Source organism: Zootermopsis nevadensis, unplaced genomic scaffold, assembly GCF_977971745.1.
Source record: "Zootermopsis nevadensis isolate Lab colony 2312 unplaced genomic scaffold, Znev_1.0 Znev_ptg000021l, whole genome shotgun sequence".
Taxonomy (NCBI): domain Eukaryota; kingdom Metazoa; phylum Arthropoda; class Insecta; order Blattodea; family Termopsidae; genus Zootermopsis; species Zootermopsis nevadensis.
This window is the reverse complement of record NW_028259153.1, coordinates 10,479,768-10,501,078: the sequence shown is the minus strand read 5'-3', so window position 1 is coordinate 10,501,078 and position 21,311 is coordinate 10,479,768. Positions and strand designations below refer to the sequence as shown.

The 21,311-nt window shown below is 39.2% G+C and overlaps 2 protein-coding genes across 10 annotated transcripts in view; one reads left to right on the top strand and one right to left on the bottom strand.

The window, feature by feature from the left end:
* LOC147873178 (uncharacterized) overlaps positions 1–21,311 on the top strand; it is a 300,974-nt gene that overhangs the window by 27,305 nt on the left and 252,358 nt on the right. The window contains exon 1 of one of the 4 annotated variants that reach the window (XM_087353216.1): positions 5,425–5,707. The exons of the other annotated variants lie outside the window; for them this stretch is intronic. The gene's annotated coding sequence lies outside the window, so the exon portion shown is untranslated. Of the gene's footprint in view, positions 1–5,424; positions 5,708–21,311 lie in introns of those variants that run through there. 4 annotated transcript variants of the gene reach the window in all.
* LOC110827141 (breast cancer anti-estrogen resistance protein 3 homolog) overlaps positions 1–21,311 on the bottom strand; it is a 100,023-nt gene that overhangs the window by 56,686 nt on the left and 22,026 nt on the right. For 4 of the 6 annotated variants that reach the window (XM_087353190.1, XM_087353192.1, XM_087353189.1 and 1 more), the window contains exon 2: positions 17,462–17,978. The exons of 1 other annotated variant lie outside the window; for it this stretch is intronic. In XM_087353190.1, the coding sequence (XP_087209316.1) occupies positions 17,462–17,504 (43 nt within the window). In that variant the 5' untranslated portion in view covers positions 17,505–17,978. Of the gene's footprint in view, positions 1–17,461; positions 21,303–21,311 lie in introns of those variants that run through there. One more of the 6 variants, XM_087353191.1, reaches the window with a different exon arrangement.

The window sequence follows — 21,311 nt, the reverse complement described above, 5'->3', positions numbered from 1 at the left end:
AGGATGCCTAATCTAGATGTCACGACATTTTGCTGCAACAACTAACAATAAGTCACCGCCTACTTGATTCGGTGCAACTGAATGAAAAAGTATTATACTTCACCCACACTAGTAGAACAGACCAATAATGAATTCACTTTCGAAATCAGTTACGTTTCAGGCGTATGTGGTTGGTAATACTACCTGTGCGAACGCTGAGAGTGGGTCGTGATATATATATATGTTTTTATCTTCATTTGGGCGGTGAGTGTAGGTTGTGAATTATGTGCTTCAAATGTGAACGTGTGTTAAGATCCCGCAGAAAACTGCGTCAGATTTTTGACAATTTTAATAGCCTGTTCACCTTCCTGACAAATATGACATCGGCCCATAAGTATCCATCAAGTTAACGTATACTCTTCAATGCGCACCCCAGTTCTAATAGGCTAAATTGTAGAAACCTAATATTTTTACGACACATTTGTACTGACTGGTTTCTAAACATAATCAGCTAAGTCTGTGGATGTATTAAATATTTACATAAATAAATAAATAATTATAAATCTTACATTTGAATTTCTGGTATGTGTGTGCAATTACTTTGTACAATTACGTCTGAAAATTTCAGTACAGTCTTTTTTCGGGAGGTGCTCAGAAACAATAAACCAAACATTTTATTCAATCAGGTACCATAATTATTGTACATTTTATTTTAGTGTGTTTTAGTATTGTGCGACAAAATTATGTTTCTGTACATTTTAATCTTTACGATTTTTGAAAGTATACAGGCAGACAATAGATTCTGATGTAAATTATAGTAACCCCCCCTAATACCAGTTGAAAGGATCAAATCAAGTTTAGAACATGGCGGTCAAAAATCTTAACAGAAAACCAATATACACTCATTCTGCCATATATCAGCATGTGTTGATAAGATACCGTTTAATCTTGGCGTCATTTATTTTAAGTAAAAACATTGTTGCACAACTTCTATTCGTGACTGGAAGTTTTGTCGAAAAGTTTATGCATGGTTATTTACACACAGATATGAAGCGACGATAATCTTTCTTGCATATATCACACTATAGAGGTCTGTTAATACAAGTAAGAATACTTCACACTGTTCTCGACGAGTTTAATCCTATACATTTTCCATCAAAATGACATAAACCTCAATAACACCAACATCAGCTAAATATTCTTGCATAATATTTTTAGTTTTTCACCGTAGGAGGTCCCTGGTTCGTACCAGGGCCTCTGTATGAATAACAAAGAATATATCATCAATTATATTATCAAGTATTATTGTCCTTTAAGTAGTTAAATCTAAATTTTGTCCTCTGTGTTCTGTTTTAAGACACTGAACAGTGGGGGAGACACAGCTGGTCCAGCAATCTATTAATAGTGATGGTATATTTTCCGTCTTCACATAACGAGATGTACAGATTTCATAGGTGCATTAACTTATTTGATGTTACAATATTATACTACACGTATGATCTTGAGCTTTCACGGCGACTGTGTACAATAAAATCCTCTCGGGCTATCAGCCGCGTGAAGTGGTTAAAACATGAGGGGACCAACGTTTCGAGATCCATCTCTGTCCTCGTCCTCAGGGTATTGACGCGGCTTATAGCCCGAGAGGATTTTATTAAACTACATGTCTGTGATGTTTTTAATTAATTAGCTGATGTAAAAATGTCGCGCGCTTGACTGTATGACCTTGACTACTGCCTTCTTTCAAGCGGTTGTGCCGTGGACGGTGAGCTATATGCACTAGACCTGTGGTATTCAACCTGGGGTACGCGAAGACATCTTAGGGGGTACATGAAATTTAAAAAAATTATTATTTTATGATAAACACTGAATAATCAGCAATGTAATTTATTTAATTTATTTTAGATGTAGATTATATACTATTTATAACTTGAATTATACACCAACAACTTTGGGGGTACAAAGTTGAAGAGAAATTATATCTGGGGGTACGCGAACAAAAAAGGTTGAATACCACTGCACTAGAGCAATTGTACCACATCGCAGAACATTGCCTCAGTTCATTGACAAGTTTGGGAAACATGGAACAGCTGCTGACATGTTGTTAACAGAGGACAAAGTACTGGACATTTCTGGTCGCAAAATGCAAAACCCTAAAAAGGCCATTTTAGTTTGTCAAAGCAAGCAGGCGTCTCATATTTATCAACACAGAGAGCGCTTAAAAGCAACTGCACCTCTGTCCTTACATGATAACATCTGTGCACGTGACAACTGCAAGCGCATGTAATATTGCCAGTAAATGAGAGACTTCTGTGCCGCTGATGCAAAAGATATTCTGGAAGTCACACTTCTTAGAGATGCCTTTATCCGGGTACTGCTACTCCAAGAACAGCCGTGTGTTATCGGCGTTTAATCTGCATGAGATTATGGAGATTTAACTGTGTGGTCTAAAGGTTGGTGTGTGATGCAGTATACCATGAAGCCAAAAGTTGGCCGCATATTCTTAGAATATATTAAATTTTCTGAACATTAATATAAACTGATTCTGTGCCCATTCATTGGCCACTTCAGCAGGACGGGGCTACAGTGCACACGGAACACGGATCATGGATCTTGTCTCCATGACAAACTTCAAAGGGTATTTGGTCACCGAAGGCGCCCGAACTCAGTCTCCCCTTTTTTATCTATGGGGATGATGAAGGCACAAGGGATCTCTTGATACGTTAGTAAACTTATACCAGACTACACGGCGCTACAAAACAGAAGACAGTCATCTTCGCGAAAGCTTCAGTTTACAAAGAGAACCCAAGATGAATGCGTCGACTGAAGGATGCCATCACTAATGTTATTATAATGAAGATTCCCCTTGCTTAATTGGTACGTGCCTTCTCCGAAAAGATAAGGTTGGAAAGATGTACTGTTTGGCGTGGACTGAAGGTGTTCGTTCATGCCACATCACGGGAGATGGTATCAGCAGGTTGCTTAGTTGATAACTGCGGATCATAGGACCTTTGGGTTTATATCACTTACTCGAAAGGATTAACGAATGCGACAAAAGTGTTCTTCACCCTCAGGCGTGAAGAACACCTACTAAATAGGGATTACGTTGCCTGTAAGAACGCAGAGCCCACTTCCAAAACTTGTAAATTGTTATAACCGTAAGTAAATTCAGCACGAGAAATATAGTTGTGTTCTTACAGGTGCACAGGGACCTTGAAATCAATCTCTACTTTGAATAGTAGTCATGTTTGTGTGTATTCAGATGTACGTGTGTTATATTCTGTTGATTCTGTTGAACTCCGTTGTTCTGTGGGGGACGGATGCTCGCTAGCATTTTTGTAGTGTATCTTCAGAGCACGAAATTGATCTGAAACAGTTGTTTACTTTATTGTTAAAATACTATCACAACAAGGCCTTAAATATAAAACATGCCTGTAACACCTGCCCAGTACATAGGAACCCGATGACCAGAGCAGATGTAGACATTTTATTGCCTCAGTAAATACTTTTTGCTCTACAAAATGCCGCATGACATGCTGAAGATTAAACTCATTACTCTGAGAACTCGCTCCAAACACTTGGTTGAGGTTGTGAGATAGATACCAAAGTTTCGGATAAACATAGTTGGAGATGGAGACAATGTGTTTCTCCTTCAGGGCTTAAGATGAGGTAAGACAGCATGTTTCTCCCACGCGTTAGCATTTAGCACCATGTCCACGGAGCGGTACAACCAGGGCTGTGGATTCGGTACTAATATCTCTGACTCCTTCATAAAAGCTTAATATGTATTAATAAGGGTAAACCTTCTAAAATGGTAAATGGCACCATAAGAGATTTCATCACCACCACATGAATCATCAGCCTGCTGTTAGACTTATAACCTATAATTAAATATACGTCTAATGGTTATTACAGAAATCGGTTGATTTGTAGACAGTTTGTATTCTTAAGGTACTGGAGCCAAAGCTACAAAGCATTATTCCCACACCGTGTGGCTCAACGCGTCGTTGAATCTCCCTAAGCGCGAGGCCGTCGGCGGCTCACACGGTATAGAAATTTTTCTTAAGATTTTATATCGACTCGACGACTCGACTCCGACTCTGCAACCCTGGTTACAACCCTAAAGACCAATATCACATTGGTTTCGGTTATTTAAAACTTTCTGCAGTTCCATGTGCAATACACGCGTCTGTAGGGGATGTAGATGTCTCTGTACACGATCATGAATAATGCCTTCATTTAAGAGTCTGGTGGTGTGAGATTCGATGAGTATGAAAAATACATAAATCTAATTTCGCTGAAATGAACAGCCTCTTCTCTGGCAAAACAAAATTGTTTTACCTCAGGATAAATGATATTCAGCAAAGTCAGTGGCAGTATAATTTGTACTTAAAAGCAACAGCACTGCCGTTTGCAGGTAATGTTACACATCAGTCTCTCCTGAAATTCGCCTGCGCAACCGATGATTAATTATTGCTATTCGGCTTCCCCTTTCCCCAAAAGGCGATGCGTCACAGAGAACCATTTGCCAAAGCAACAACGCACGGTTCTTCGTAACTACTGTTAATTACTGGATCAGTTTCTGAAATCGAATGCTATGTCAGCGTATCTGTTACTGGCGAATTCGAACAGACGAAAGGCACCTGTCTAAAAGTAATCGCGGGTTAATGGAAACCTCCTGAAAGGTTTTGGGTTCAGCGAGTATGGAGGGATAACCGATGCAGAATTGTATATGTCCTAAAACCCCAAGATTACTTGTCGCAAAAACTGGAGTAGAAAAACAAGAGTTTTTGAGTAAAATGGATTCTTGAATGCGCATGTAATTTTATTCCGTACATTTATTCCTTGAATTTATTTGAGAAGTAAAATGTCATAAATAGGGAAAAATTAGGCCGGGCCGACTACAAAATACGAGGTCATAAAACAATATACACACGGAATCAGTTGGATTCAGTCTACACCCTCACATCCTTTTAAAATGTAGATGCATTTTGATCTTATAATTCCATCTACCGGTAGGTCTCATATGATATATCCTATTAAATTTTAGTACGCAATTTCCCCATGCGTGCGTCAGTCCCGTCCTATCTCTTATTCCTTGATTTGATCACCCCAAGGATATTTTATGCACGTCAGAAATTATAGAATTATACAGTTTTGTCCATCGACCTGTTACTTCCTCTTTACTCAGTACCCTATTCACACAATTATAAAAATTATAGTTTCACAAATGTATGAAGGCCTATTTTCTTATTTAAAAAGTAACGTACAGCATCTAAAGATTCTGGAGCTTGAAAAATGTTAAACATCAATCTTCCATGACAGGCCATTTAAGCGTTTGTTTTCTCCATTAAGTCTGAGAAACCGTTCATCATGTTGCTTGCAGAGGACTCTGGTTGTTGCGAAGTATATTAACTCATTGCTAACCCGGAAGACGTAGCGTTTGTCTAGCTAACCGGCTGAACTGGCACGTTATTCATAAAGCAAGTAATTGACTTTCTGGGTGTTTTGGTTGTTTAACTGTCTGTTGCGCATCGAACGCACGATGTCGAGCGGTTTACTGTTGCTTTCTTAAGCTGGCCACGACATATTTATACCTGATGGACAGACGAATCCGTTTATTGTTCGGCAATTGTTTCATCTTATTTTGAGGCTTATAACACACGAAATGAATGAAGAAGTCATTGGATGAGGAAGTGTCTACAGGCTGGAGAAGTTTCGTAGGAGGGGGGTAAGTAGGTCCAAAAACGAAAACCATCCACGTTTCATACGTGAATTGTTATTCACTTTTGCCACTTCTTAAGCACGTTCTCAACGAATGCAAAAATACGCAGTACGCCCATCCAAGCAGAGACACAGAAGTTACCTACGGAATGGTTAAACCTCTGTTTTCAAACCACTGGCCTTCATCAAAGCTATTCCATCGGTTCCGGGTTCAACTCCAAGGCATCCGTCCAACCGTAGTTCTTTTCGGGTGGTCCGACAGGCCTTCAGCCAACACAACAGACCCGTTAGCATAAGCATATCCCCAGTTAGAGTTTACATGGCACTGTTTACCAATTCAGCTGTGCGTTTCAGACGCAGGAATGGTATAACCTTGCAAAGAACGACGTCTTGAGTTCACGCCTCGTTGTTTGTTGACAACGACGCCATTAGTGCTTGTGAACGCATTGCCGGATTCGTGGTCATATTTTAACTATTGTACAAATCACTAATGTAAACAAGGCTATTTGTTTACCAAAGGAAAACATACATTTATTTGTATGTGTGTATAAATAAATTACATAATACCTACATAATCTATCTCAGAGTTTAAGAAAGATGGCAATTTTAAAACGTGCAAAAAGAATAAAAATAATAATTACAGACCTAAAATAGCTCAAAGGTAATATAACTCAAAATCAGGAACTATGATCCTCCTTGTTTGTAATGCCCTTCTTGGACAGCAGAACATGTGGAGTCATGGTGGCCTCCAATATTTTTTTTTTTGTGGTGGTCAGAAAGTAAACGAGTGATACTGATTGTCTTTTGTTTCCTATGTTCAACCTAGTCAGTGCCACCTACAGATTAAGCTGACGTAATCTTTCCTTTTGATTATTGTTTGTGCTCCTCCCTCACAGCGTTTGTTATTGAACATTAATCCCTCTTGTATTCGCCATGTTAGCCGACTATATATGGGAACGTGGCATGTCCAGCACATCTGACATCTATTGTTGATATCGTTAACCACACTTTCAGGTGTGTAAATGAGTGTCAGTTGTATGTGCAGGATCTTCAACATTTCATTGAAGTTGCCTAAGTCTTTCTCAGTTCCGATAAATGTTTCACCAATGGGAATAAAATAAATATACCAGCATTGTAGAGACATTAGTGGGAACTATCTTGAAATATTCGTTGTGTGGAACCGGTGACGGACTGTTTTGATCACGGTAATGAACTTTTAGGTTCCATAAAAGGTGGGAGACTTACTGACATGATGAGCAACTATCAAATTTCCAAGGAATTTTTTTTTCTGAAGTTAAAAATAGGCATTAGTGGTGTTAAATTAGCTTTAACTGAATTTGTTTCTTGTCTACAGCCCATTTGCATCAGGGCTTTTAAACTCATATATGCTTCTGTAAAAATTGTATTATTTTACCTTGGGCCTCACCCCACATCGTCAGTGTGTGCATAGGAAGGTTTGATTTTATCATACGACATCGAATTCTCAATAATTTATCATAGATTGTAAATAATTGTACAGGATGCTATAAGTATCTAATATGAATGTAATAATTCAATGCAGAAATATAATTTTAATTCATATACAAAAATCGTGATATTAAAAAAAATATGTTCTGCAGTATTTCACAAAATTGTATTGGTGTAAAGGGCGCATAAAGTGTTATTTACCTACATCAAAGTGAGCCGCATGGCAGTTCCACAAACGGCATGCTAACAGATTTGACCGAGAATATATACAAATACATTGGGCATTCACAGGTAGCATTATAAACCGCGTATTGACTATTTTAGGTCTTTTAATGTTACTTCAATTTTAAATGATCACATAAGTCATAATTACCAAACTTGCAGTTAAAAATATCATATGAGAACCGTTAACCACATTTTTAAAAGTTGATCTGTTGAACAGATATATTTGAATTACGCGATTTTACGTTACGCGGCGTTTCACGGGACTACATTGTGAATTGTAACTTAGCTATGTCGGATTAAACTGTGTATAATGTGTTTGTAAAAGTGTTGCGTGAGGTTTTCTGGTTGTGGTGATCCTTATGGTAATTCACGCTCGTATACTGCACCGCGCTGAAAGCCTTTCATTCATTACTCAGAACTTTCTCATGCTTTGCGAATATTATCTCTCTCCTCTTATCCTTGTTTGCTATGATACTCCGTGACTGAACACGCCACTGCATTTTTTCACGTGGTAGTGTGGTAAAGTAACAGTCCCGAAGCGACTCGTGTCTACTGAGTGATTATAAAAGTACATCTTAGCTCCAAAAATCCGTAACTTGTTTTAACAGTGGATGCAAAATAACATTTTCAGGTCCATGCATATTCCACGGTTTCCTGACCTCAAATGTACACTCAGTCTGTATTCTTTGTAATGTAACGATGCCACAAATTACGAGTACTTGAATCATGAAGTATGGTTTCGGTTCTGTTTTCATTGTATGACATTTAATCACTTTCAATGTCATTGTGTTGTGATTTGTGACGTTTTTGACCTGAACTGTTGAATTAAACCAGTGCCAGACTTGTTTACTGCGAAGTTGGCACTTGAAACTTGGAACATGTACAGAAGACAGGGAGGGGAGAGAGAAGTCGTACATTGCATGTACGACTTATCTGTCATTCGACATAAGTATTCAAAACAATTTTGAGGTTGTACGCGACATGACTTCCTAGCATCACGGCACAAATAAATTAGTATGACCCTCTGTCACGCGCATTAATCAGTAGTCAGTCAGACCTTGTTTTACGACGATTCGCATTGCAAAATTTCGCTTATGTGTACTTTTTAAATTAGCGTATGCCCTCCGTTGGCTGATTATATCTACACAGCACACATAGCAATCTTTGGTTTGCCTTAGTTTAGTTTGGTTTGGTTGGGTTAGGTCACGTATTTTAGTTGATATTATTTTTGGTAAGTTTTGTTAGTATAGACAAAGCTATGTTTTGGAAAGGAGTGTTAACAAACATCCATCTTGCGATGCTCGCCGTGGAAGAGTATTGGCGTCAAGGCGATAGGCGCCGGTTTGCCACATTCGTGTTCTGTCCTCGCGTCATGAGCCTCCCGTTTGATTCGTTTCAAATTTCCTTATCGGCGTCGGGACGAGTAATACATTGGAAAGGATACGGAAGAAAGCGGTCGTTGCCTGATTTAAAAACCCATCTCGGTTTTTGCTCGTGTCCGGGCCGAGATTTGAACCTAAACCTCCCGAATACGAAGCAGGAGTGTCAAAACACTCGGCTTCGTTGTTCGGTAATCCTGTTTGTGTGAAATACGTTACGTCATCACACATAAATAACAGCATCACGATAAAGCAGTCTGTAGAATGCAATGCAAAGAGAGAATAGTCTAATACAGCGTTTGCAAAGAAGCTATAGGCGTGCACGCTGAAACCCATCGCTTAACCATTCGTGACAACCGACATTAGCAAGCAATATTGCATTTCAGACATTGTTTCATGGAATACTAAAGTGAATGTTCGGTTGCATGTTCACTGTAAGAGGGTCGAGGGTCGAACTTCGAGATCAGCTACGCGGAATATATCAACGCGAAGCACTGCTAGACTGATTAATATTACATCGGAGATTTCAGGTTCTCACGACGAAGCGTATTAAAATGAAGCCTTCTGGGGTATCGCGTTATGTAATCTCGTATAAGATAAATCTTTCATCATTCCTATGATGAAGGCAGTACGCGCCTTTGAAACGTCGTCCTACTTCTACTACTACAGGATTGAGAATCGCAGAATGCCGTCATATTCAGATTTACGTTTGTGTACGACTTTTCAAAGAATTTTCAGCACCGTAGAGTGAGTGAGTCTTCTTCCCACACAAAAATAAGTTGAGGGATACGTGACTGGAAGTAGAATATGAGTATGCAACTTGTGGTCTGCAATCTGCAGTCTGTTTTCTTGGAACAAACAATCACAAAACACCAGAGCATTGCATCGGAATGTGCAACAGCTCCTATTGCTTTGGCAGTGCTGTTAGGCCACGTGTAGAGTAAGAGGAGGCACTGGACAGTCGTGCAATTTCATTTTAAGCTTTAAAACAGACCACCGTATTGTGTGGCAATTCAGTATCTGAATATTTATTTTACGCGTGTGCACGGTCATTACTTCTTAATACCGGTACTGTATCGTCGTCACATTCATCTACCCCACTGATCTGTGACGAGGCCGTACCCAAATAATTGCATTGTTCCTGGCATATTGCTTTTGTTCTCCTTTCATGACATTCGTGTTCATTTATCATCTCAAACACAACGGGTGGGGAAAGCCAAATTTGGACGAGCTACGTACGTACGTATTTAAAACCAGTACTAGCAGCTCCTCCTACATTCGGCACAGTATTATGAATAATGAACTTCTACGCCCGTCTGAAAGAGCTCACTTTCTTTTCAGGTGCTGAATATACACTATAGCCGACTACTCATGCATGTTTCAACACTTTTTACCATCGCTGTAGCAGACATGCTAAGTCATTGTGGTTAAGTTCTTAACCATTTATTGCTTTTTTTGTAACTTGGTAATGGTTTACTTTAGAATGACGTGTCATGAAAATGAAGATAAGAAGTGAACAACTTATTGCAGTCATTAATGCATTTATACCAATAGCATGTTACATCAACTTTCTTTCCTGCGGTTTGTGTGTGGTCCATTCGCATTTACATTCATTCATTCATTCATTCGTCGTTTGAACCCTGATACTGACCAATAGGAAGTGGCCGCTTTTCTAATACTGATTCATAAGCGGAGGGGTTAAAGTATGAAGAAAAGGCTCCTTTTAGCCCTTCCAGACAAGGTACAGGGAAAAAGGATCTCGAACAAGGAAAAGAGACAACCAATCAGAAGGCCACTGCTTATCTGGTGTACGCAACTAATATCCATCCACCTCGAAAATATTTAAAGCAAGCCTCTTCCTCTGTGAGAAGCTGGCGAATAACAAACAGCCTTTGCTGTGTGAAGTGGACAGAATCTATCCGAAGTGAATTTTCTTCCAGTTCAGTAACACCTTATAGATACTAAAGGAAATCAGCATGTTGATGCTGTTGAATTTCAAGCGGAGCACAGCCGAACTCAGTCGATACTTTCATTCTGAATAGTAGACATATTTCTTTCCCTTTGCCACTATCCACATCAAAATATCCGCATTCCATCCAGGGCAAAAGAGTTCTGTCCCGGACAGCGCTCCTCATTTAGTGAAACGAGCATTTGAAATCATTGTTAGGATTTTTAGTCTGGATTTGCAATTTCGAGCAAATCATTAGCAGTTAATTCAGTTGTTATACTTAATTCGGAGAATGATCAAAACAAAGAATGTCGCTGCAGAAGAAAATCCTCTACGTAAGCATTAACTCACTCTGGCATGAGTTACTGGAACCCAGAGCCCCAAGAAGACGAAGCAGGAGTGTTAACCACTCGACCTAAATGTTTGTTTACACGTATCAACAATTTAAGCAGGATCCTCACGACGCATACATTGCATTTTTCTTTTCTGGGCAGATAGGGTAGTATGAAATACTTGTGCAGGTTAAGGTAACTTAAAAGCGTTGCCTCTGTGTTCAATAACCGTGCCAAGAAGGTGTAAAGATTGTCGATGTGGAACCTTTAAGATTCAGGAGTCACAGTCTGCCTCAGATGAAGGTTTGTGATCAGCTGCTGCCTTTTCTTCCGCGGGAAGTGCCTTCCTGGATGCAAAGTTTACAGTATAACAGCTGATGTTAGAAATTAGTAAACAAGCCTAAGGAACATTACGTCTTCTTCAGCTTTTACAGCAAAGACACAGAATGAACGTAGGCCAAAGTCTCCTTATTTTTTTTTGTAGTAAAGACACCAAAAGAATGGAGACTTCAAGTTTTGCAAAAAAGACGCAAACCTCGTTTAGATTTTGCGGATTATGTGTTTTTGCATCTTATAGTTCAGAACGATCTTTTGAAACTATGATTCCATCTGGCTAAACTGCTTGGGTGGGCGAAAATAACTTAAGCACAAAATATAAGTTTATTTTGCGATAAAGCATATTTCTAGATGCTTACGTGATGTGTTATTAAACTGTGATTCTTCCACCAAAGCAGTCATCCACAATTGAGTAGCTAATTTTCGCTCAGGTAATCAAATTGCGTGTATTTAATGAAACCTGGAGGTTCATTATCGCGTTCACAAGGAGTATCCTGGTCCAAACATCTACGTTCACGCTTCCTAAGTAAAATTTTGTGTGCATTTCTCGTCACACTTTTGTCGCCTTTCCTCGAAAACAGGTTGAGTTGTACGCAGTAGACGTTCATAACGCTGTTTGACTTTCATCGGTGTTCGTGTGTTTGCAACTAATCTCCCCGTTGTTGTCGCGTTTAATCGCCTTAGAATTTACCTTGAATTGCCTCGCATCGTATTAAGTTCATGCTCGGGACAGGAACGCTTTAGCGTTGATCGAACGTGCGATATATCTTTTAATGAGGCTGGATGTCGGAATGGTCGTGTTCCTTTACTTCACTCTTTGTATGGAACGCACGTCTTCGTAAAAGGTAAGCGGATCATAACACGACTGTCGCACGAGATTGTGACGTTTTAATTCAAAACTGTAACCTGTGTTTCATGCTCAGCTGTCACCAAGTCAGATTTCATCAGTTGTGTGCTCCTTTGTCTCTCTTGTTGACTAGAGACAGTGGCGACTGTCAAGATGAAAATTTTTACAAGTGAATTGTGTAAGAGGGACCCGAAAACCTCGTGCTACTCCCTTTGTTACGCACGTTTATTAGAACTGTCAGATGGTTAAAGGAGCTGAGGTAAGATGCATTCGCGACTTTGACTGCGGCCTTGGACAGGATACTGACGCATGAACGACACGCGACGGAAGGCATTTTGTCGCGAAACAACACATTCCAATAGAAGACATTCTTACTTTCTGTACTTATGGTTTATGTAAATCTGATTCATTTGAATTGATTGCATTGGGGTACAGTACTTCTTGGGAAGATGATACTCACTCAGCGAGTCAAGAAATGTCGCGACTTTTATGGAACCGTATATTTATTACCGTGTTCTTATGAACCCGCCACATGGTATCTGTCCTAGCCAGATGAATCCATCCTGCACCTTCATAACCCATTTCGTAAAGACACGTTTTAATATTATCTCCCCATCTACGCCTAGGTATTCTAAGTGGCATCTTTCCTTCAGGTTCTCCGACAAAACTTTTAATTTCTCAGTCCCCCCATGCGTGGTACATGCCCCACCCAACTCACCCCCTTGAGTCGATTAACGTAGACATGATTCTGATTAATTTAAACCGTCGTAGTTAGATTCAACCTACGTGGAGCTGATTACCGACAATTCTGGTTTCCGAATAATTAAAGTCCTGTTCACTACAACCTGTTTCAAAATACTGGTTGAATTTAATTAAGACTTAATTTCGAGTTAACGGCTAATCTACCAATCCAGTTGCCGACAGTTCAGAATGCACAGTTCCAAGGTCCACAAGATGAGGACACGCCGGCCGTGAGCCAAATGCCTTCCATTGTAGAATAACGGTATACACGACAGGTACTCTGGAAGTTTCCCCTAAATGGAAGCAGACTTATGAGCCCAGCGACTGGATTCTAACTATAGCAGCGCTTTTTTAACCGCCACTGCACCTTACAGGCAGTGGTATAGGATGATTCATAGAGGAAGTGCTTCAATCTCCGGTTTATAAAGCCTTCAAATTTCACCATTAGTCACAGGTGTACGCCTGGAAAAGAACGACAAAGAGCCATTACCTCTAAATAGTTTGGAGGCACCGTCTGGGGTTTAATTTGAAATACTGAGTGTTCCAGCTAATAAAATACGAGTAACTACAATTATCGTACTCTAAAAGTAATTTATCATTCGTTTCAAACAGCACAGTGATTTTAGCGCTGCAGTCGATCTCAGAACACCTTAAAAGTAACGCAAAATAAGATTAAATGGACCTCGAGACATCTTATATACTGAATAGTGAGATTTCAGGTTCTCACGGAGGCGGATATGAAAATGACGGTCTTGAGGAATGTTGCGCCCTGTAGTCTGGTATAAACAGACCGACGTTTCAGAGATGCTTGCTGTCATGCATCGTCTTGATTGTCTGTGTTATCTTGTTTTGATAACCTTAATAGTATTCGGGGAAGGGTAAAATTTAAGAAGCGGCTCGTGTCTCAGAACATGTCAAATACTGGTACAAGACACTGCTGTATTTGTTCTCAACAGTGGCCTAAGTTGGGTTTTATGGCGTTCTCTTCTCAGTCTACATATCAGTCGCCGATTACATTGGAAGCCTATTATGGTTGCCGATATTTTGAATACAGCATGTCGTTAATTGTATATTATCGAAATATAAGATTAATGTAAAAAAATAACCATCTTGTGTAATTCGGTTATAATTTATATTAATAACCCAACATAGTTTCAACCATCACGGAATTTGCATATAGCCTATTGTTAGTAAGCTAACTCAGGTTAATCAGGTACAGCTAAATATATATATATATATACTTTACTTAAAAACACATAGTTAATAACAGAAACATTGCAGTGTACTGTAATGTATTCATAAAATTACCAACACAATTACTTTATCAAAATTCATACTACATTCATATCATATTTCTGTTGTTACCTGGTGTTCGTAAGTCCAATTAAATCTCGTGTAGATATTATTTCTGTCGATATACCACATCGAATCTGTTAGTATTTCACTCACATTTGATTGCGGCCTTGCAACTAGTTTTGTTGGGGATATCTGAATAATATGGACATATTTATGAAATAATATAATCTGTTACTTACGACACTAACATCACCCTTCCAGCGAAGAGATGCCAGTTATGAATAGGATTAGAACACAAGAAGATTTCGATGAAATCTTGTTAACCTTCGTCAATCCGACTGATGCCAGAACATTCTTATTTACAGTAAAAACAGATTAGCTCAGACAGGCCTAGCAGTGTGGCCCAATAATAAATACTATCATATATCTTTTTTGACCTCCATCGGCTGTAACATGCTCCTGCAACGGTGTTTTTACTCTTGGTACGGCCCGGTTTGCCAAGTCGCTTGCAACCTGGTTAAACTTGAGAAAACGGCGTGGTTGCAAGAAAATGTTTTCTTTGCGGCCAGCGTCAAGAATAAATAGACATGATTGTTGTAGACAGGAGGTTAATGAAGGTGAATGGAAGGACAGTCAGCATTATAAACAGCAAGCAGTAGCGGAAATTACGTATTACAAGGCGAGACAAGAAATGTTACTTTTGAGGTTGCTGCATGATATTTGTATCGTCCAGCACACGTTCATGCTTCATTTGTTTAATTCTTCCTTATTTATTCCTGTGTTTCATTCCGCATACTATGTTTCAAGGCTAAAAGAGAAAACACGAAGGTCGAAATAATTATTGCGTAAATGAATAGTCGGGAAGTATGGCGACGAAGCTACTAGGGAAAATATCGAGGTCAGATTTTCAAAGTCGCTGCTGGAAGTGACTAATCGATTATGTTCGTAACTACACGGTTTCAGCAATATAGGTTATATGTCATTACGAATGACGGAAGGGTTGATTAATGTCTGAATGTTTTATACGTGAGTCTGCACAACAGTTAAACAGCGTAACTCATTACGCTAAAAATTTAACAATATTTCATTTGTAACGGTCGTATATATTGTATTTTAAAAGTAATTTATTATTTAAAACAGAATGAAAAGAATTCTGGCCACGTATTCAACCAAATGACGTATGTATCCATATTTCCGAGAGGAGCAGACTAGTACCAGAGGATGGATCATGTGACTCAGTGCGAAATATCCCTCGCCGTTTCTACCATACTTTTTAAACGATTTCTTTCAAATGAGTGTTTCAAGAATAAACATTGTACTTGCAAGTTGTACTTCATCCTCAGTAATAAACTACTACTCTACTTCTACTGACGCTGAATACTGGACCCAAATTATATAACTTTTTGATGAACCAGTCGTTTCCTGGCGCTCAGCGTATTCATCGCCCTGATAATGGTAGCAGCAAACACGTCTGAAACGTCGCTAAACTTCTATCAGACTACACGGCGCAACAACCCAGAAGATAGCCAACTTCACACTCAATGCCTAGATAACCTGAAATCTCACAGAGTTCAAATGGTGTGCCGTAACTAGAGCGTCTCGAGATCGTCATTTTCTCAGCATGTGAGTTGTGTGATAACGACAGTGTTTACCTCAACATGGTATTTGGGCCTGTAGTGAGCAGTTTATGGTGGATGTCAGACGTTGACCAAATACCCATCAGCCGATTCACCTGAGTAAAATACGCGATACAGAAATAACTAAATGTTGTTGGTAGCAACAGTATTATAGAAATATAGCCAAAATCACGAAACAGGGTCTTTTATGAGAAACTAATAACCACTCAGTTAATAAAGAAATTCCTTTGCATTTTATGGAACCCGAAAGTTCATTATCGCGTTAAAAGAAGCCCACTAATGGACCCTGTTTTGATTTAGATTAATCCAGCCAACGTCCTCACACCCTATTTCTGATAAATTTTAGCATTCCGGAATCTGCAACTAAGTATCCTAAGCGATTTCTTAATTTTTTAAATAAATGCGTGCTGTTATTTTCTAACTCACGTGTAGTGAAAAATATAAAATATTTACTCCTTCATTATGCAGTTTCCTGCAGCTTGCTGTAATTTTCTCTCATAGGTCCAAATGTAGCCACGGTGGTCTAGCGGTTAGAACGCTGGCCTTGTAATCCTGGGGGTCTCGGGTTCGATTCCCGGCGGTGCCCGAATTTATAACTTGTGTTGGGCAAGGCCGTGGTCTAGGCAACACGGAGATTTCCTCCGGGGGCATCCCAACAATTACTCCATTCACACACAGAAGAAGGCAATGGCAAACCACTTCTGGATCATCTGCCAAGAACGTATATGAACAGGTCCCAGTCCGAGAAAAGGATGGAAGGATCCTGTTCCTATGGACCTGTCGTCAGACAGAACACTAAATAATAATAAAAATAATAATAATAGGTCCAAATATTCTGCTTAGCACTGTTCTTATACACCTTCAATCTGTTTTCTTTCCTGGGAGTGCACTAGACGAAGTTCATCAACCGTGCAAGTATAGTAATGAATAATAACAATAATGATGTGTAATTCGAGAAATAACGCTGTACCGCGTCGTGTCTGTCCAGTGCCGCTAGTAAGACACTTTGAAGCAAGGTATCCGGCAAGGCCAATCATTGACCTGCACGTATGTGAAGAACGTCTTTGAGGAAATATTTGCAGTTTCGCAAACCTAAAGCTACAAATTTTGCAGTGCCGGTAGCCGAGTTTTTATTTCGCAAAAACGTAGGTCCATACTGGGCACTGTCTTGTGCCTGAGAAACAGGTCTCTTAAATACAGGCTTGCCCAACCTGTATTTTATTTGTCCTACATAACTCCGATGAAACTGAAGTCGAAAGATAAAGTTTGTTTGTATGAAGGGGTTACTAGCAAATGTTTAACCCAAAGAACAGTTTAAGAGAGATTGTGCTCATATTTCTTCGTTTTGTATCCGGTGCAAAACGACTAGCTTTTCAGTCACTTTAAACTATAATTGTTTGCATTTAAAATCGTTATGTTCATAAATGCGGGGCATTAGGTGAGTTGTGAAATCATTAAGAAAGGCGAATTCCAGTTCTGGAATCAACCTTCTAATGTGTTAGAGAGGCTACTTTTAAAACTTAGCAAAATTAGTATAGTTAAAAGGAACTTACTTTGACTTCGTTTCTTCTTAAGTTTACTTCCACTTTTCCCCATTTTCGTCCGTCTCCCTTTTTAGCGGCTTCAAATTTTTACACACCACAACGTAACAATAGCCGCCACCATTTTAAATATGGCGTTTGTTTTGTGACGACAGCAACTGTTGATGTCATTGTTGGCAAAAAAAATCAACAGAAGGTTTGATTCACAGTATTTAGCAGAAACGAGACCAAAATCAAAATGACGCTCGTCATTTCGTGAGAGATAACGATAATTTTGTAACTAGTTCACGAAGTTCCGTCTCTCTCTCTGCATAACACATTTGATGCGTCACTATCACATCACTTTTATTCTTCACATTCGTATTGTTTAGTCTAAATGAACACTCACACGCAATTATTGTTGTAACAAACATTTCTTGGTTTAAAATAGGCACTTCTATAGGTGAAACTGTGTAGTTTGTGATTAAGCGTCATATTTGTTAAACCTTCTACTCGACCTGGTCTGTTCCGCTGCACTGCTCATATGCATCTGCAAATATAACACACGTTACGCCAGACTTTCACAATCGCTCTTAACCCTACTGTACAGACGTCGATTAATCTCCAGTAGTGTGAACACAGCAACAAGAACATTCATAACTGTATTTACTGCTTCCATTAGCGCGAAGTCTCTAATTGGGCTTATAATGTTCACGAACTAAAAATTATCAGGGTTGTACCTGATGCGAAGTGACTCCATGCAGCAGAGCCCAAGAAGCCGATATTATCTCAGGCATTCAACAGATTCACGATGTTTTTGAAACCCAAAATCCCATTACCGTGGTTAGTATGCTGAGACTAATTTGATCGGCCCCCTAATATCCCATTTTTTTAAAATTCATTTTAAGCATTATCTTTCCATCAGTGCCTATGTCTTTCTAGTTGTCTCTTCCTTCCACATATTTCGACCAAAGTTCTGTATGAATTTCTCATATCTTCCATGCGTGTTACATGCCTCGTCCTGTCCCGTTATAGTGTTTGTATTTGTACCGAAAGTTGTGTTAAATTCGGGAGATCCCAAACTCCAATGTCAGACTCGATACTTCTACGAATGACGTCTTCCTGATTTCCGTCATTCCCTGCGGGCAATTTTTTTGATATCTGAACTAAAGTCAAGGTCGTTTTCTGTATAACCTACAAAGTTGAAAAACGTCGTTGAATAATGCAAAAGAAACAACTCATGTTCGGACTGAATGTTAAGAGTTCCATCTCATGCGCACGTTTACCATCACCTGATATTGCCTAAGATCACTCCTAAAAGTCAGCACGATTTCTGTTAAAATATTCCAGCATCTGAATAGTAATGATGTCATTGAAATCACAGCCAACTTTTCATTTCTTACGATGCGGCGTATTAACGTGTGGGATTGCAGGTGTAGTGCAAACGTGACGGATTCTTCTGCTCTTTACGTGACTTTCAGCTTTTGTTTGTAAACCCCCCCCCCCCCCCAACCTCTTATACAGTAGAATGCGAAACTTAACATTACTCGTGATTCTTGCAGCATCTATTTCATGCTTCAATAAATTCATAACAAATCAATTCTTCAATTCAAGGAAATTCATGTAGTACAATGATATCGAACGTCTCTCTTCATAATTAAGCTCTTTACAACAATATAAACTCCTTCAAAGCGTTTTTTTATATAGAGTCGTGTAAACTAGGGTGCTTTATTAATTGATATCTGTATCTACCGTTAAATGCGATGGCATTTGTTCTTATTTAATTTGGTTTAAAGTTAACATTTTAATTTGTTTTTCAGGCACATTAATTGGGTTGAATTATGATGTTATTCTAACCTAATTGTTTGAAAGGTCTCATGAAGAGATTAGTAACCTTACATTATAAAGTGTTTTAATATTCTACCAGAAGATAAATACAAAATAGATTAAACATGTGGGTTGAAATCAGATTTCAGATTGTAGCAGAACCTGTCAAACAATTTTGTACATCTTTCATGTATTATGAATTCATAATGTAACATTTTCTTTCCTTTCTATCGTTTGTACTTAATAGAATGTTAAGACACATTAAATTCCCTCAACTGTTTATTTCAATTAGCAAATGGGATAATGCAGCATTTCAATTTGCAGCGTCTGGCTTCAATTAGAGAATTCTGCTGCTTCCCAAACACAATCTCTCCCACTGTGTACCTCACGGAGACTTAATTAATTATCACGAGTTACAGTCTGATGTGTACAAACAGCTTCTTCCGGCATATAAAGCCCCTTGGTAATGAATCTGCAAAGAATTTGGTGCTATGTAGGATTCACGGCGGTGAGTCTGAAGATGGCTGTCTTCTGGTTTGTTGCGTTCTGTACTGTGGTAGAAGTTTACCAACGTTTCGGAGGTCGTTGTTGCCTCCATCATCAGGGAGATGTCGCTGAGACACATGTGCAGCCTTCTATCCAGTTAGCTATTTCCCTTTCCTTAAAATTAACTCATCACCTTCACTTAGTTCCGAGATGAAGAATGAGTGGAGGTTTGCCTCCACTCGCCCTGTACGCCTTCATTATATGGTACGAAGTACAGGCACACATTTAATTTGAGAAATAGAGGTTACTGGGGGAAAGCGAATCTGACGTGAATGTTTATGAAATTACTGATATAGTAGTCGTCACCAATTGCATACTTTAGGGCGTTCTACGGAATAACTTCGTCCCCCCTTACCACGAAGCTATACGTCTACAGTACAGCGATATCCAACTTTGCTACGCTGCGAGTTTTGAACTGTCCTCACTCGTCTGGGCTCCGCTTTTGAAGTTGCAACGTTGTACGATTTTTGCAGTGACCTTACCCTGTTAATTACGAAGATCTAAATAATAGTTTTAAAAAATATGCTTATTCTGAGAATCATTCGAAATAACTGCCCCCAGTGGTACATATAGTTGTCACTGAGCTAAAAAGGGTTAATAACGGGGTCTGCTGATCATAATTCCGTCTTTATTTCGCAATGGGTTTCGTTAACTGCTTCAGTGTCAGGAGCTTACGTAGGTGATAACTTTCATTTTTGTTTGCCCGAAGGTTAGATGATGGTCATGGCCAATCGCATGTTGTTGACGTCATAACATACGTCACCTGTTACTGAACACATAAGCTAATCCTGTAGGCAAGCAGGCGTACAAAATGATGCAATTAAACAGACGAGCACTGTTTCATCCCACGAAACATAACCGCGTACCTCTTTGTATGTACCTTCTTAGTTTTTCTTTCTGTATAGTCTAAGAACCTAAAAATAAATCTGCACAGATCATATAATTCGTGTGGCAATATAACAAAGCTTTCTCTATGATAAATTCCACTCCATTGAGTCAGGATACTTTCTGGAGCCCTCGTCAGCCCTTCACACTGAAATAATCGTCTGTCTGTCTCTATCACACTGCAGTCCTTTCGCCAGCTCAAAATGCAGTTAGTTGACTGCAAGCACATGCGCCTGGACTAAGCAACACACAGTGAAAGTGTACAGATGGCCTGGAGGACCACCAAATCCTTCTGGAACATAAGGTGGATATGAGTAGTCAGCTTCATGTTCCGGCTGCTTTATCATACGAGAAAATACTTTTTCTATAGCAGGCTTCAGACCCGTTTGGAACAATGATATGGAAAAAAATCCCACCTTTCCCACCTAAATTTGAACTAATACAACCCATAGCCAAATGACCTTCAAGGGTGATCAAGACTCCAATACCTCTATGTGTTATGTACGAAGATTGTTTCAAACGTAGAATTCACGTAGGACCTACTGCATATGGCACTTTCAGTAGAGAATGGTTGATTATAAGAGTTAAATGCAGAAGAGATTTCTTGTCCTTACTAATTCCGAAA